Below are 15,140 nucleotides of genomic sequence, written 5' to 3' on the forward strand. Positions count from 1 at the left end.
AGTTCTTCTTCATGAAGAGTCTGGGCAGAAAGGGGCTGTCTAGGTTGACTCCTCCCTTACTCTAACGATGCTCATGGTCCTCAGCTTCTCACCGTGTAGCAGCTGGAAAAGGCTGTCCCCTCATAATGGCGAGGTTGTGCAGCCTGCAGTAGGCCACCACGAATTTTGACACACGCCCTACTGAGTACTGCAGGATTCCTTCAGAGTGGTCCAGGCAGCGGAAGTGTTGTTTCAGCACACCAATGATCTGCTGTATTACATTTTATGTGGCAGCCTGGATTTCATTGTATACATGCTGTGCATGTGTGAATGAGTTGTGCACGAGTCATTAGTCATGTTGTCAGTGGATAGTCCATGCTGATTTCATGACTGCCAGCCTGTGGTGGACCCTAGTGACAGACCACAATTTCAGGATGTCCGCGCCAATTGTGCATGCCTGACATCCAGAATTTGGGGTCAGCTTCAGGCAGGTAATGATGGCACACACACTGCCAAACACCCACCCCCCACAAAATCCGTTCCAATTAAACGGAACGAGCAAGTTCCGAATGGCAGCCTCTTTCAACTGAAATAATCTCTGTAAACCCCGCCTTCCATCAGTGTTAATTAGCCAGTTTCTGGTCCATTGAGGAGATCCTGAGGAATTGGATCGTCTGGAGAGAGTGCCTGTCACTCAGTAACCAGATTCTCACTGAGAAAGAGCAGCACTTAATCACAGATCGCAAGGAACGACGGGAAAATTCAAAAAACAATAGAGCCAAATCTTAGAGAAATTCAAGAGAATTTAAATTCTATTGAGGAGAAACTTTCAAAGTTGCAGAAATATATGGAGCAAAAAGACTGACCGACATTTTTGAAAGTAAGGGATTATATTGCAGGTCCATTCAGTAAAATTTCACACAGTCAAAAATAACCGATGAGACCTGCTGAATAATTTTCAAATGATTTAAATCAATTGTTTTGTCTATTCCGGGGCAGTTCTGCTATTGTCACTGAACTAACCTTCTTCCATGCTGTCTGCAAAATCCCAGGAATGCCTGCAGTCTCAACAACAACAGCTTGTTTTTGTACTGCACCTTTAACGTAGTAAAATGTCCAAAGGCATTTTGCAAGTGTGTTATCGAACTAAATTTGACACTGAGCTACAGAAGGAAATATTAATACAGATAACCAAAAAACAATCAGAAGTATGTTAATGTTAAAGATGCGATGGTTACAGAGACTATTTCAGTTGAAAGAGGCTGCCACTCAGAACTTGTTCATTTGGTTTAATTGGTACAGATTTTGTGTGTGGGGGTGGGGGGGTGGTGTTTGACAGCAGATCATCAGTGTTTGCCGTCATTACCTGCCTGGAGCTGACCCCAAATTCAGGATGTCAGGCATGCGCTACTGCCGTGGAAATCCTGAAATTGTGGCCTGTCACTCAGGGGTCCGCCACAGGCTGGCAGTCATGAAATCAGCAAGAATTTCAACTTTCCTACCCGGACGTCACAGTTTGAAACCCCTTAAAAAGTTACACCTTGATCAATCAGGTGTAACTAGATTTTTAACGGCAGTGTGATTAATAAATAAATAAAATTAATAAACAGTTCTGATGCAAGGTCACTGACCTGAAACGTTAACTCTGCTTCTGTCTCCACAGATGCTGCCTGACTTGCTGGGTATTACCAGCACTTTTTGTTTTTATTTATAATAAATTATCATTTGATGACCAACAGAACTCCACCCCATCCCCCGCCCCCACAAAAAAATAATCACGGAGAACATTTCCTTTAAAAAAATTATTTTAAAGAATTAGTTTGAGCTTTTTTCCAGAATGTTTTAACTTCTATCTTCACCCCATGTCTATGTCCCAATCTTTAATTTGCTCTGCGTAAATTTTTTTTTTAAAAGGTGATTTTGTTTCAGTGCTTTTTGTTTCTTGTTTGTGTGTCTGTGAAAATCCTTTAATGTGAATGGCTGCTTGGACAACCTGATGACATCACGCAGTTCCATGCAGTACCACTGCATAGCAACAGAGGTGAAAATCATATCAGAGAAATGGCTTGACCTCTCAGCTAGGCTTACTTCGAGATTAGGGGTGAATGCCCTTGCTTCACCGCTGACCGCAAACTCTGGGCCAATATATTTTTAAATTGGTGGTAATCTTTGTCCGACAAAGCAATGTGTTTTGGTGAACCCCTTGAAACTTTCTCAGAGATCCCCTGTTGAGAACCCCTAGTTAAAGCCAGTATCAAACATAAAGAAAAAGCATATAATTACTCAAAGATGGTTGGCAAGTCAGAAGATTGGACAGAATATAAAAAACAGCAAAGAATGACTAAAAGATTAATAAGGAGAGAAAAATTAGAGTACGAGAAAAAGCTAGCTAGAAATATAAAAAGACAGATAGTAAAGAGTTTCTATGGATATTTAAAAAAGAAAAGTTAACAAAGTGAGCGTTAGTCCTATAGAAAGTGAGTCTGGGGAACTAATAAGGGAAAATAAAGAAATGGCAGATGAATTGAACAGGTATTTGCATCGGTCTTCACTATAGAGGATATAAGTAAAATCCCAGAATTAGCTGTAAGTCAGGAAATGGAAGGGAGGGAGGAACTCAAGAAAATTGTAATCACCAGGGAAATGGTACTGAACAAATTGTTGGAGTTGCGGGCTGACAGGTCCTGGTTCCTGATGAACTTCATCCAAGGGTCTTAAAAGAAGTGGCTAGTGAGATAGTTGATGCATCGGTTTTAATTTTCCAAAATTCCCTATATTTGAGGAAGGTTCCATTAGATTGGAAAATAGTGAATGTAACTCCTTTATTCCAAAAGGGAGACAGAAAGTAGGAAACTACAGGCCAGTTAGCTTAACATCTGTCATAGGGAAGATATTAGAAGCTACTAATAAAGACGTTAGAGCAGGGCACTTGGAAAAGTTCAAGGTAATCAGGCAGATTCAACATTGTTCTGTGAAAGGGAAATCATGTTTAACTAATTTATTGGAGTTCTTTGAGGAAGTAACATGTGCTGTGGATAAAGGGGAGCCAGTGGAGGTACTGTACTTAGATTTCTAGAAGGCACCATCCAGGACAAAGCAGCCTACTTGAGTGGCAGCCCATCCACAAACATTCACTCCCTCCACTACTGCACAGTGGCAGCAGTGTGTGCCATCTACAAGATGCACTGCAGCAACGCACCAAGGCTCTTAGACAGCACCTTCCAAACCCGCGACCTCTACCACCTAGAAGGACAAGGGCAGCAGATGCAAGGGAACACCACCACCTGCAAGTTCCCCTCCAAGCCAAACACCATCCTGACTTGCAACTGTATTGTTCTTTCATTGTCGCTGGGTCAAAATCCTGGAACTCCCTTCCTAACAGCACCGTGGGTGTACCTACCCCACATGGACTGCAGCGGTTCAAGAAGGTGACTCACCACCACCTTCCCAAGGGCAATTAGGGACGGGCAATAAATGCTGTCCTAGCCAGCGACGCCCACATCCCATGAACGAATAAATGAAAAAAAAATTTGATAAGGTGCCACATCAAAGGTTACTGCAGAAAATAAAAGCTCAAGGTGCATTGGTAACATATTGGCATGGATTGAAGATTGGCTAGCTAACAGGAAACAGAGGGCTGGAATTTATACTTCCACCACCATAATTGGTGGCAGATGAAAACAATGGTGGTCCACCTGCACGTTGGGGAGCTGCCCCCCCAACCCGGATGATGTGGAGGGCGTGGGCTGTCCATCCCCGGCAATGGCGCCATCTTTGTGCACAGGTGCCGACGCCATTTTTAAAGGGCTTTGAGCCCTTCCATTCAAATATTTAAAAGGTAAACTTAATTTTTAAAATTAAATCCATTTAAATTGCCCCACTCCCACCTTCCCAATAGCCATAAAAGTAATTACTTGCCCTTCCTCCTCAAACACTTCCCCTGCCCACTTGACCTTCCACCCCACCCCCCCACAAAGTACATAAACTTTACACTCTAACCCTTCCCACCATCCCCTAAACCAAGGAGATGAGTTTGACCTCACCCCACCACCCACCCCATCCCCAACTGAGAAACCTACCTGCTCCACCTTCCCTACCAGCATTATGCCTCGGTTCCCCGGACAGGGATCCGAAGGCGTGAGAGTGCTGGCCACTGGCATGAATATATTGAAGGCAATTAATTCCTTTATTTAAATATTTAAATTGGGCTCCCATCGCCGAGTGGCAGGGGCCGCCACCATCAATATCAGGCCAGGCCTTCCCAGTGTCAAGATTCATGGCAGGCCTCTCCCAGAGGCATTTTCTAGCATCCACAAACAACACCCCCACCCCCCCCCAAGGGTAGGCGCAAATGGGTCATTTTCTGGTTCGCAAGATGTAACGAGTGGTGTGCCACAGGGATCAGTGCTGGGACTCAACTTTTTATAATTTATATAAATGACAGGGATGAAGGGACCAAAGGTAAGTTAATAAATTTGCTGATGACACAAAGATAGGTAGGAAAATAGGCTGTGAAGAGGACATAAGGAGGCTACAAAGGGATACAGATAGATTAAGTGAGTGGGCAAAGATCTGGCAAATGGAGTACAATGTGGGAAATTGTCCAGTCGGCAGGATTAAAAAAGCATATTATCTAAATGGTGAGAGAGAGATTGCAGATCCCAGAGACGTGGAGGGATCTGGGTGTCCAAGTGCATGAATCGCATAAGGTTAGTATGCAGGTACAGCAAGTAATTAGGAGAGCGATTAGAATGTTACCGTTTATTGAGGGGAATAGAATACAAAACTAGAGAGGCTATGCTTCAATAATACAGGGCATTGGTGTAACCGGGATTTAGTTCTTCCCCCAGGTGTCTGGGTCTGTGGCGGGGTGAGGGCCTGAAGATGCCTTTGAGAGAGGGCCGCCACGGACCTCAGCGCCGGGAGGGCCGAGCTCGATATTACCAGTGGCGGCAAGGCCTTGTAGCAGCCCCTGCCGCCACTGAGCAACAGGACCGCCATCTGTATATTTAAATAAATGAAAATGAATGAATTAATGATACTTGCGTTGCTGCCCGAGTTCCCGCTCCAATCTTCGGCCGGTGGCCGGCACTCCCACGCCATCAGATCCCCGTCTGGGGAAACAAGGCGCCACACTGGTGGGAAGGGGGGAGGAGGTAAGTTTCTCAGTGTGGGGGGGGTGGCGGGTGGAAAACAGGGTCAAAGTAACACCATTAATGTAGGGGATGTTGGGAAGGGTTTGAGGTTAAAGTTTATGCAGTTTGTGGGGGAAGGTCACATTGTAAAGGTAAGTGTTTTTTTGGGGGGGAGAAATTAATAATTTTATGGTTATGGGGGGGGGGGGTGGGAGAGGGGCAAAATAAATGGATTTAATTTTTTAATATTTAAATCTCCCGGTAGGACTGACAGCCCTTTAAAAATGGCATCGGTGCCTGCGCACTGGCAGCTGACGCCATTGCCAGGGACGGACAGCCCACCCCTCCACCTGATCCAGTCGGTGTGCGTCCGGCCACAGCTATTCAAATGAGCCGCCACACAGTAGATTGTGGCGGGTCCGCGACATGCAGCCCGCATGGACGGGCTGCCATTTTCTTTGCCCGCCCGCCATCAAGAATCTATCTACCTCTGCCTTAAAAATATTTAAAGGTTCTGCGTCCACTGCCTTTTGAGGAAGAGAGTTCCAAAGACTCACGACCCTCTGAGAAAACATTTCTCCTCATCTCTATCTTAAATGGGCGACCCCTTATTTTTAAACAGTGACCCCCCTACCCCCCAGTCCTAGATTCTCCCACAAGAGGAAACATCCTTTCCACATCCACCCTGTCAAAACCCCTCAGGATCTTATATGTTTCAATCAAGTCACCTCTTACGCTTCTAAACTCCAGTGGATACAAGCCTAGCCTGTCCAATCTTTCCTCATAAGACAACCCACCCATTCCAGGTATTAGTCCAGTAAACCTCTTTGAACGGCTTCTAACACATCTACGTTCTTCCTTAAATAAGGAGACCAATACTGTACACAGTACTGTAGCTGTGGGGCTGAATCTAAGGATGGCAGATTTCCTTCCCTAAAAGACATTAGTGAGTTTTTACGACAATGGCACCATTACGGAGACGAGCTTTCAATCCCAGATTTAAAAAAAAATTAAAACATTGAACTCTTATTAATTAATTGAACTTAAATTTCACCAGCTGCCGTGGTGGGATTTGAATCCATGTCCCCAGGGCATTAGCCTGGGCCTCTATTACTAGTCCAGTGGCATCACCACTACGTCACCGTCTCCTTTAAATTTAAGTTTATCATCATCCACCACATTGTAAAATTCAAATAAATGAGTCGAACACAATCTCCCATTTACAAATCCATGCAGATCATCCCTCACTTTTCTAGGTGCTCACCAACTTCATCCTGTATTTGTACTCTGAGCTTATCCACAACTGAGGTATAACTAACTGGCCTACAATTTCCTGGTTTATTTATTTTCTGTGTTCTTGAACAGAGGTGCAACATTTGCCATCCACCAGTCCTTTGGCACAACTGCTATTTCCAAACATTTTGGGGAGTTTGCTTAGTTCTTTTGTTATTCCATCCCAGCATCCTTCAATATTCCTGGATACTTTTCTACTTCAAATCCTATTAACTTTTTCAATAATGAGCTTTTCAATACTTATCTCCATTGTGGTTCTTTCACATTCTTCTCAGGTACTCCTACAGTCCCACTTTTAAATCTTTGTGCAAAAACAGTGTAAATCTCAGGTATTCTCTGAAATACCCATTTACAATTATAGTAAACTTATCTCCCGCCTACTTGGTTGAACCCATCTCAAAAACGCTGACTTCGGAAGGGGAAGCCAAGTAAACCTTCAAGTACTTACTCGGGTGTACTGGCCACAAAGCATGAAGAATTTTCCAGCCAGGAAATGTTTCTTTTCGCCTTCAAAGTACAATGCAATACTCTGATAGTCCTCATTATTGGCATCAGAACCTGCAGAGAAGCACATGTAGCCTTACATACTAGAATCTAATCCAAAATAACAATGCTTTGCTAAATTCCAGGAGAGATAACAGATACTTTTAATTAAAAAAAACTTTCGTTCATCCGAGGAAATAGAAATCAACTGAGTTAGCAGACATGGTGAATAGCTGAGCAATAAAGGTCAGATTAATCCTAGATTCAATCTTTAGTGTTGAATTAGCCAAGATATGGACAGAGGCGCTGAAAATGGTATCAAACTCCCGTAGTATGGGGAAGAAAATTGGCCAGGTCTTCTGCTCCTAATTGCAACCCAGCAAACCAACAACCCTTGCTGAAAGTGCATGTGTGAACCGGAGGTGAGGGTGAGGTATCTGACAGCACCTGGTACTGGTGGCATTGTTAAGGAAATTGGGAGCAAGATGGAAGAAAACAAAGATGACCTACAGATGTAGACAAAATTACAAATCATCAGAGGGAAAAGAAAACTTAATTGCTATGTTAGAAATATTATTTTGCTTCACTTGGACAATGGGCTTTAAATGTTTGCCTTAATACAATTAGTATTAGGTTTACTGGTACTCTTATTCATACAACCATTAAGGACAAAATGCCATCTCTGTTGTTTTTGCTTTGTTTTTCCACTTTCTTTGACTACAAAACCAAGCTACCCAGAGAGAACATTTTGGGTGAGAATTTTGCTGAAAACTACTGCAAATGCAAACCCCAAGTTTGTATTTGTGTTGAATGTGTTTGTTTCAACCCAGCACCTCTTCCAAATATGGGCTTACCAATGATGTCAGCATAGACTTCCATTTGATTATGTTGCTGTGCAAGCTGAAAGGCTTCATCATTACACTTAGACATCACCAGGAACTGGATGGCAGAGCCATAGTCACCGAGATGCAAGAAGAACCTAAAAAGAAACACATCCTCTTCACAAGAACCAGCACATCATTTACATTATACCACTAATTTATAAACATTGTTTATCTTAAGGAAGCTTAAATATTTGTTTAGCTAGGGTCTACTTTTTAAAGTTATGAAGTGTTGATTATAGCACAGCAAATAACTGGTCAACAAATGCAATTACATCTAGAAAGGAAAAATGAATTAGCATTTACATAAGATCTGGGATGTACCAAATTAATTACTTTTCAAAGGCCGACACTGGTTTTGTAGGTAAACGTGACAATCAATTTGAATACAACATAAACAACAAATTAAATAATGCCTAGTTAATCTGTTTTGGTAATGTTGGCCAAGAGAAGAATGTTGACCAGGAGACCTGGAAAAAACTTGAATAGTGTTGTGAGATCTTTTACATCCACCTGAACAGGTGCACAGGGCCTCATTTAAACTCATATAAATGATGACATCTCTAACAGTGCACTAATCCCTTAGTACTGCACTAAAGTGTTGAGATTGCATGATCAAGTCCTGCTTTAAAGCTTGAATCCATAACCCTCAGAGGCCAAGTTGTTTCCACTAAGACAAGGAGACAAGGTTACACATAGTTGTTTGTTATATGCAGCAACTAGTGTGATGTGCATGATTAAATTGGTTTTATTGGGGCGGCACAGTGGCGCAGTGGTTAGCACCGCAGCCTCACAGCTCCAGGAACCCGGGTTCGATTCTGGGTACTGCCTGTACGGAGTTTGCAAGTTCTCCCTGTGACCGCGTGGGTTTTCGCCGGGTGCTCCGGTTTCCTTCCACCGCCAAAGACTTGCAGGTGATAGGTAAATTGGCCATTGTAAATTGCCCCTAGTGTAGATAGGTGGTAGGGAATGTGGGATTACTGTAGGGTTAGTATAAATGGGTGGTTCTTGGTCGGCACAACTCGGTGGGCCGAAGGGCCTGTTTCAGTGCTGTATCTCTAATAAAAAAATGTTTTTCGAAATCTATTAGGACACAATAATCTTAGATCTATGCATTTGCAAGTAACTATAGTTGATTAAACCAGCCTGTGTACCTCGCTACCATTTTGGCCCCATCGATTGACTGGGTTTCTCGGATGATACGAACAGCTTCTTCTGGATTACTGAGATGATCTAACTGAATTCGAATCATATTGTCCCAGTCTTTGGCATTTTCATAAGCCATTGCAGCTTCCCTATATCTAGAAGACAGTCACAAAAGAAAGCAATTTAATTATAAATTCCCCAAAACAAGATAGATTAACCTTGGCAACCAGATCCACAAATGAAGACTGATGTTAAAACATTTAGTACTAATTATAGCAATACGATATACACTCCACAATATCAAGAAATGGCTGAGTACACTGGACACAACAAAGGCTATAGATTCTGACAATAGCCTGGCTGTGGTGCTGAAGACCTATGCTCGAGAATTAGCCATGCCTCTAGCCAAGCTGTTCTAGTACAGCTACAAAACTGACATCTACCCGACAAAATGGAAAATTGCGCAGGTATATCCTATCCACAAAAAACAGGTTAAATCATCTGGCCAATTACGGTCCTATCAACCTGCTCTGAATCACCAGCAAAGCGAAAGACAGAGTCATCAACAGTGCTATCAAGTGGCACTTGCTCACCGGTAATCTGCTCACCAATGCTCAGTTTGGGTTCTGCCAGAATCACTCAGCTCCAGACTTCACTACAGCCTTTGTCCAAACATGGACAAAAAACATAATTCCAGAGGTGAGTTTAAAGTGACTGCCTTTGGCATCAAGGTAGCATTGGGCCAAGCGTGGCACCAAAGAGCCCTAATAAAACTAAAGTTTATGACCATCTGGCTGCTGTTTCATAACCACATCAGTCTGAATGATGTGAGGCAGTGGCACCATCTTGAATGGTATCTTTTTAAAGTGCCCCAGGATCTAACACAGAATGAAATTGTCCAAAATTTCTTAGCGACCATGAAATACTGCAAGTAAACTCATCCCATCCCTTTCTTGATGCAGTTGAACTTGCTCAATTGCCAGAGATGATAGAAGGCTTCTGATCTGCATGGCTGCTGGTGAATGAAGTGGCTACAAACTGAATATTTAAAATATTCCCAGGTATTCACTGCTTAAATGACATTTTTAATTCTTTTATATGAAGACTCTGACTCTTTGCTCACATTAAAATTTAAATGATAGCCACCAGTGTAATTTGGGTCTGTGGAATTGGTACCTGTAATATATCAATAGTAATATGCTCAGCACTTGAATTAAAATAAAGTTCTCCCTAAGGATCGATGTAAATTGCCCATGAGGGGTTTTAAGAGTCGATTAAATTATAAAGACAGGTTGAATAAACTTGGTTGCATTTCCTAGAGTTTACAAAGTTGAGGGTGATCTAATCAAGGTGTTTAACAAATTAAAGGAATTTGATAGAGTAGATGCAGAAAAACTATTTCCTCTGGTGTGGGAATTCAGAATAAGGTGCACAATCTTAAAATTAGAACTAGGCCATTTAGAAGTGAAATCAGAAAGCACTTTTCACACAAAACATACTGGAAATATGGAACTTTCTCCCCCTGTGAAGTAACGTATATTTGTTAAAATAAAGAATCTATAGGTTAGTCAAAATTAAATCAGATACATAACATGAGTTTATTTATATTAAAGAACAAGAGCGTTCACCCATAGTAGCTATAATCTTTTAAAAGATGGGAGAGGGCACAAGAAAGAGGAGAGGCTGATACAGAAATTCTAAGCGTAGCAATGAAATTTTAATCTCAATTTGTATTTCATATAGTGCACAGTCTCTGCCCGGCTATCACTTGTACTTCAATGTACTCCTCCAAAAAACTGGATGCTGGGTCAATTGGAATTTTCAAGTCAGAATGACATTTTTTTTGTTAGGCAAGAATGTCAAGAGATATGCAGCAAAGGCGAATGGAGTTGAGGTACAGATCAGCTATGATGTAACTGAATGGCAGAGCAGGCTCAAGAGGTTGACAGGTCTACTCCTATTCCTAGATTCCTATTACCTACAGTAATTATATTCTAGTTGTACAAGACTGTACCTGCCATCAGCTTCTTTTGCTTTCGCATACTGCAGGTGTATCTTTGGAGATGTTACATGAGGGAGAAGCTCACCAACTTTTGCCCTGTGTTTAAAAAAAAAGAGATCTCTAAATAGCTGTATCTGACAGAAATGTGTTTTAGTAGAACCATGAAAAACAATAGTTATGCAATACAATATGCAAACATTGGATTTTAAAAAAAAATCTACCCCATGCTTGATCTGCCAACCTGACATTGCATGCTTTTGTATTCTTTTTTAAAAAATTCATAGGAATTGAGCATTGCTGGAAAAGCCAGCATTTATTGCCCATTCCCAATTGCCCTTGAGAAAGTGGTGGTGAGCCACCTTCATGAACCGCTGCAGTCCATGTGGTATAGGTACACCCACAGTGCTATCTGTAGCACTTTGATACAACTGAGTGGCTTGCTAGGCCACTTCAGAGGGCAGTCAACCATATTGCTGTGGATCTGGAGTCACATGTAGGCCAGACTGGGTTAGGAGACAGATTTCCTCCTCTGAACCAGATGAGTTTTTACATCAATCCAGTAGTTTTGTGATCATTATTGAGACCAGCATTTTATTCCAGATTTATGAATTGAATTTGAATTCTCCCAACTGCCATGGTGGGATTTGAACTCATGTCGCCGGAGCATTACTAGTCTAGTAACATTATCATGATGCTATCGTCCCCCAATTAGAGGCTACTTTGCAAAAAATCAGTGTAAATTGCTTATCATTTCACAAATGAAGTGACTACTAAACTTTGGGCTTTTCCCCCAACAATCTTGTGTTTGTCGCTCAAGGATGGTTTCCATAAACAAACTGAGTCTCCAATACACAAACTTGTGTCTTTACATATTCAGTGCATGGGCTAGCATGCCCAGGTTTAACAATTAACACTTCACACAATCAACTTATGTGCAATATTCACCAGATTCTCCTGAAGGCATACGGCATGCTTGCCTTCATCGGTCGGGGCATAGAGTCTAAAAATTGGCAAGTCATGCTGCAGCTGTACAGAACTTTAGTTAGGCCACACTTAGAATATTGCATGCAATTCTGGTCGCCACACTACCAGAAGGACGTGGAGGCTTTGAAGAGGGTACAGAAGAGGTTTACCAGGATGTTGCCTGGTCTGGAGGGTATTAGCTATGAGGAGAGGTTGGATAAACTTGGATTGTTTTCACTGGAACGACGGAGGTGGAGGGGTGACATGATAGAGGTTTACAAAGTTATGAGTGGCATGGACAGAGTGGATAGTCAGAAGCATTTTCCCAGGGTGGAAGAGTCAGTTACTAGGGGACATAGGTTTAAGGTGCGAGGGGCAAAGTTTAGACGGGATGTGCGAGGCAAGTTCTTTACATGAGGGCGGTGAGTGCCTGGAACTTGCTGCCGGGGGAGGTGGTGGAAGCAGATATGATAGCGAGGTTTAAGAGGCATCTCGACAAATACATGAATAGGATGGGAATAGAGGGATACGGTCCCCGGAAGTGCAGAAGGTTTTAGTTTAGACAGGCATCAAGATTGGCGCAGGCTTGGAGGGCCGAATGGCCTGTTCCTGTGCTGTACTGTTCTTTGACTTCCAGACAGTGGAAAATATTATTCTGGCACAACAATGTATACCGACTAAAACTACTTGTTAGAATTATTTATAAATTAAGTAATGCATTGAAGTCAAGTGATACAGCAAGCTGCTCAAACATGCACAATGTTTAAAAGATTTATAAAAACAATAAAATTAGAATCTATCTATAAAGGGTTTATATAAGAGCAAAGTACTGCAGTTTCTGGAAACTTGAAAGAAAGACAGAAAATGCTGGAAATACTCAGCAGGTCTGGCAACCGATTCTGATGAAAGGTCATTGATTTGAAACGTAAACTGGAATTTTGTGGGACCGCTGGAGATGGGAACAGAAGCTTGGGGTGGCTGGGGGAGGCATTTTACTGTCAGCGGCCAACATGGAGGGCAGTCTTCACACATCCATGCAGTGGGAAGGCAATTAAAAAAGGTATTTAAGAGCCCAATAGACAGCAATTTTATTCACTGGGTCCAATTTAACTAACGGCTCACGGGAACTAAAGGACTTCAGAGCCTTGCCTGGTAAAAGGAGGCAACAAGGAGTGGGAGCTCAGTGCTGGCTTCACTGAGACGCCAATGGGTGAGGCAGCGTCGTTTGGCAGGGAGGGTAGAGGAGGGAAGGTGGAGGATGGAGGGCATCAGGAGAGATGAAACTGTGGGGCAAATCATACCAGGGTGCCATTGGGGCAGTGCCATGTGAGAAAAAAAAGTGGGGGATGGGGGTGGGCGTTTGCTGTGAAAGCCTTGCACTCAGGGCCTCATTCATCCTGGCTTTGGGACCCCCATTGAGGAGAAACAGCAGTATAGAGGAAGGAGGTTCAGGCACAGGCAGGTGCACGCCAGCAACTTGGGGGCCTACAGGAGGGCCAGCCTCGGGAACAGGACGCTGGAGAAGGATGCAGAGGGGCAAGCCAACAGCCTCCTGTATGTAGAAGAAGCTACTCTCCTGAGAGGGTCTATCAGTTGAGGCTCAACTAACTGCAGATGTCTGAGCAGCAGTGTTTCCAAAGACTCCAGATCTCCAGGGAGGCTTTCACTGATCTGTGTGCCATGATGCAGGATGAGCTGATCCCCATGGGACCTGGTGATCACCCGTTGCTGAAGGTCACCATGGCATTGAACTTCTACACCACCGGATCATTCCAGGCATCCACTGGAATAATGTGTGGCACTTCGCAGTCTGCAGTGCATCGGTTCATCAAGGAGGTCACCAATGCCCTATTCAGGAGGGCCGGCAACTTCATACGCTTCCACGCCAACCCAAACAGTCAAGCAGAGAGGGCTATAAGGGATCAGTGGCACCACTGGATTCTCCCAGGTGCAGGGTGTGATAGACTGCACGCATGTGGCCATTAAGGCTCCCACTTACCAGCCTGCAGCCTTCATCAACAAGAAGAGCTTCCACGCGCTCAATGTGCATCTGGTCTGCGACTACCCCAAACCAATCCTGCAGGTTCTGGAAGGTTCCTGGGAATTAGCCTACATACCTGGCAGTCCCAGGCACCAGAGTTTTTCTGATCCCGTGCGTCTTCAGTGATGGATACTATGAGACAAAGGCTACTCACTGAGGACATGGCTACTGATGCCTATGAGGAACCCATGCATGGATGCAGAGGAGAGTTACAACACCTGCCACGGGTCAACCTGAGTGAACATCGAGCAGGCCACTGGTCTCCTGAAGATGAAATTCAAGTGCCTAGATCGATCTAGTGGAGCCCTTCAGTATGTCCCAGTGAGGGTCTCAGGCATCGTGGTGGTCTGCTGTGCACTGCACACCTTGCGCTACAGACGGGGAGGAGGATGCTCCCTAGGCAGTGCCAGGTGAAGGGCTCCAGGGAGAGCAGTAAAGGTGCCATTAGTTATAGAACTGTAGAAAAGTTACAGCACAGAAAGAGGCCATTCAGCCCATCATGTTTGAGCCGGCTGAAAAAACTAGCCGCCCAATCTAATCCCACATTCCAGTACTTGGTCCGTAGCCTTGCAGGTTACAGCACTTCAGGTGTAGTCCAGGTACCTTCAGGTGCAGTTGGGGGTTTCTGCCTCCACCAATTTGGGCAGCGAATTCCAGACACCCACCACCCTCATGTCCCCTCTAATCCTTCTACCAATCACCTTAAATCTGTGCCCTTTGGTAATTGACCTCTCCGCTAAGGGAAACAGGTCCTTCCTGCCAACTCTATCTAGGCCCCCCATAATTTTGTACGTCTCAATTAAGTCACCCCTCAGCCTCCTCTGTTCTAAGGAAAACAACCCTAGCCTATTCAATCTTTCCTCATAGCTGCAACTTTCGAGCCCTGGCAACATTCTAGTAAATCTCCTCTGTACTCTTTCCAAAGCAATTATGTCCTTCCTGTAATATGACCAACTGCAAGCAATACTCCAGCGGTGGCCTAACCAGCGTTTTATACAGTTCCAGCATTACATCCCTGCTTTTGTATTCTATACCTCGGCCAATAAAGGAAAGAATTCCATATGCCTTCTTCACCACTTGACCTAATTGTCCTGCTACCTTCAGGGACCTGTGGACATGCACTCCAAGGTCTCTCACTTCTACTCCTCTCAAGATCCTCCCGTTTATTGTGCATTCCCTCGCTTTGTTTGCCCTCCCCAAATGCATTACCTCACACT

The 15,140-nt window shown here is 43.7% G+C and overlaps 1 protein-coding gene across 1 annotated transcript in view; it reads right to left on the reverse strand.

The window, feature by feature from the left end:
• wdr19 (WD repeat domain 19) overlaps positions 1-15,140 on the reverse strand; it is a 209,785-nt gene that overhangs the window by 44,181 nt on the left and 150,464 nt on the right. Inside the window, exons 24-27 of the mRNA XM_068036669.1 lie at positions 10,932-11,015; positions 8,926-9,072; positions 7,745-7,869; positions 6,856-6,965 (exon numbers count right to left, since the gene is read on the reverse strand). Coding sequence (XP_067892770.1) covers positions 6,856-6,965; positions 7,745-7,869; positions 8,926-9,072; positions 10,932-11,015 — 466 coding nt within the window. The remainder of the gene's footprint in view (positions 1-6,855; positions 6,966-7,744; positions 7,870-8,925; positions 9,073-10,931; positions 11,016-15,140) is intronic.

This window comes from Heterodontus francisci, chromosome 1 (genome assembly GCF_036365525.1).
Source record: "Heterodontus francisci isolate sHetFra1 chromosome 1, sHetFra1.hap1, whole genome shotgun sequence".
NCBI lineage: Eukaryota > Metazoa > Chordata > Chondrichthyes > Heterodontiformes > Heterodontidae > Heterodontus > Heterodontus francisci.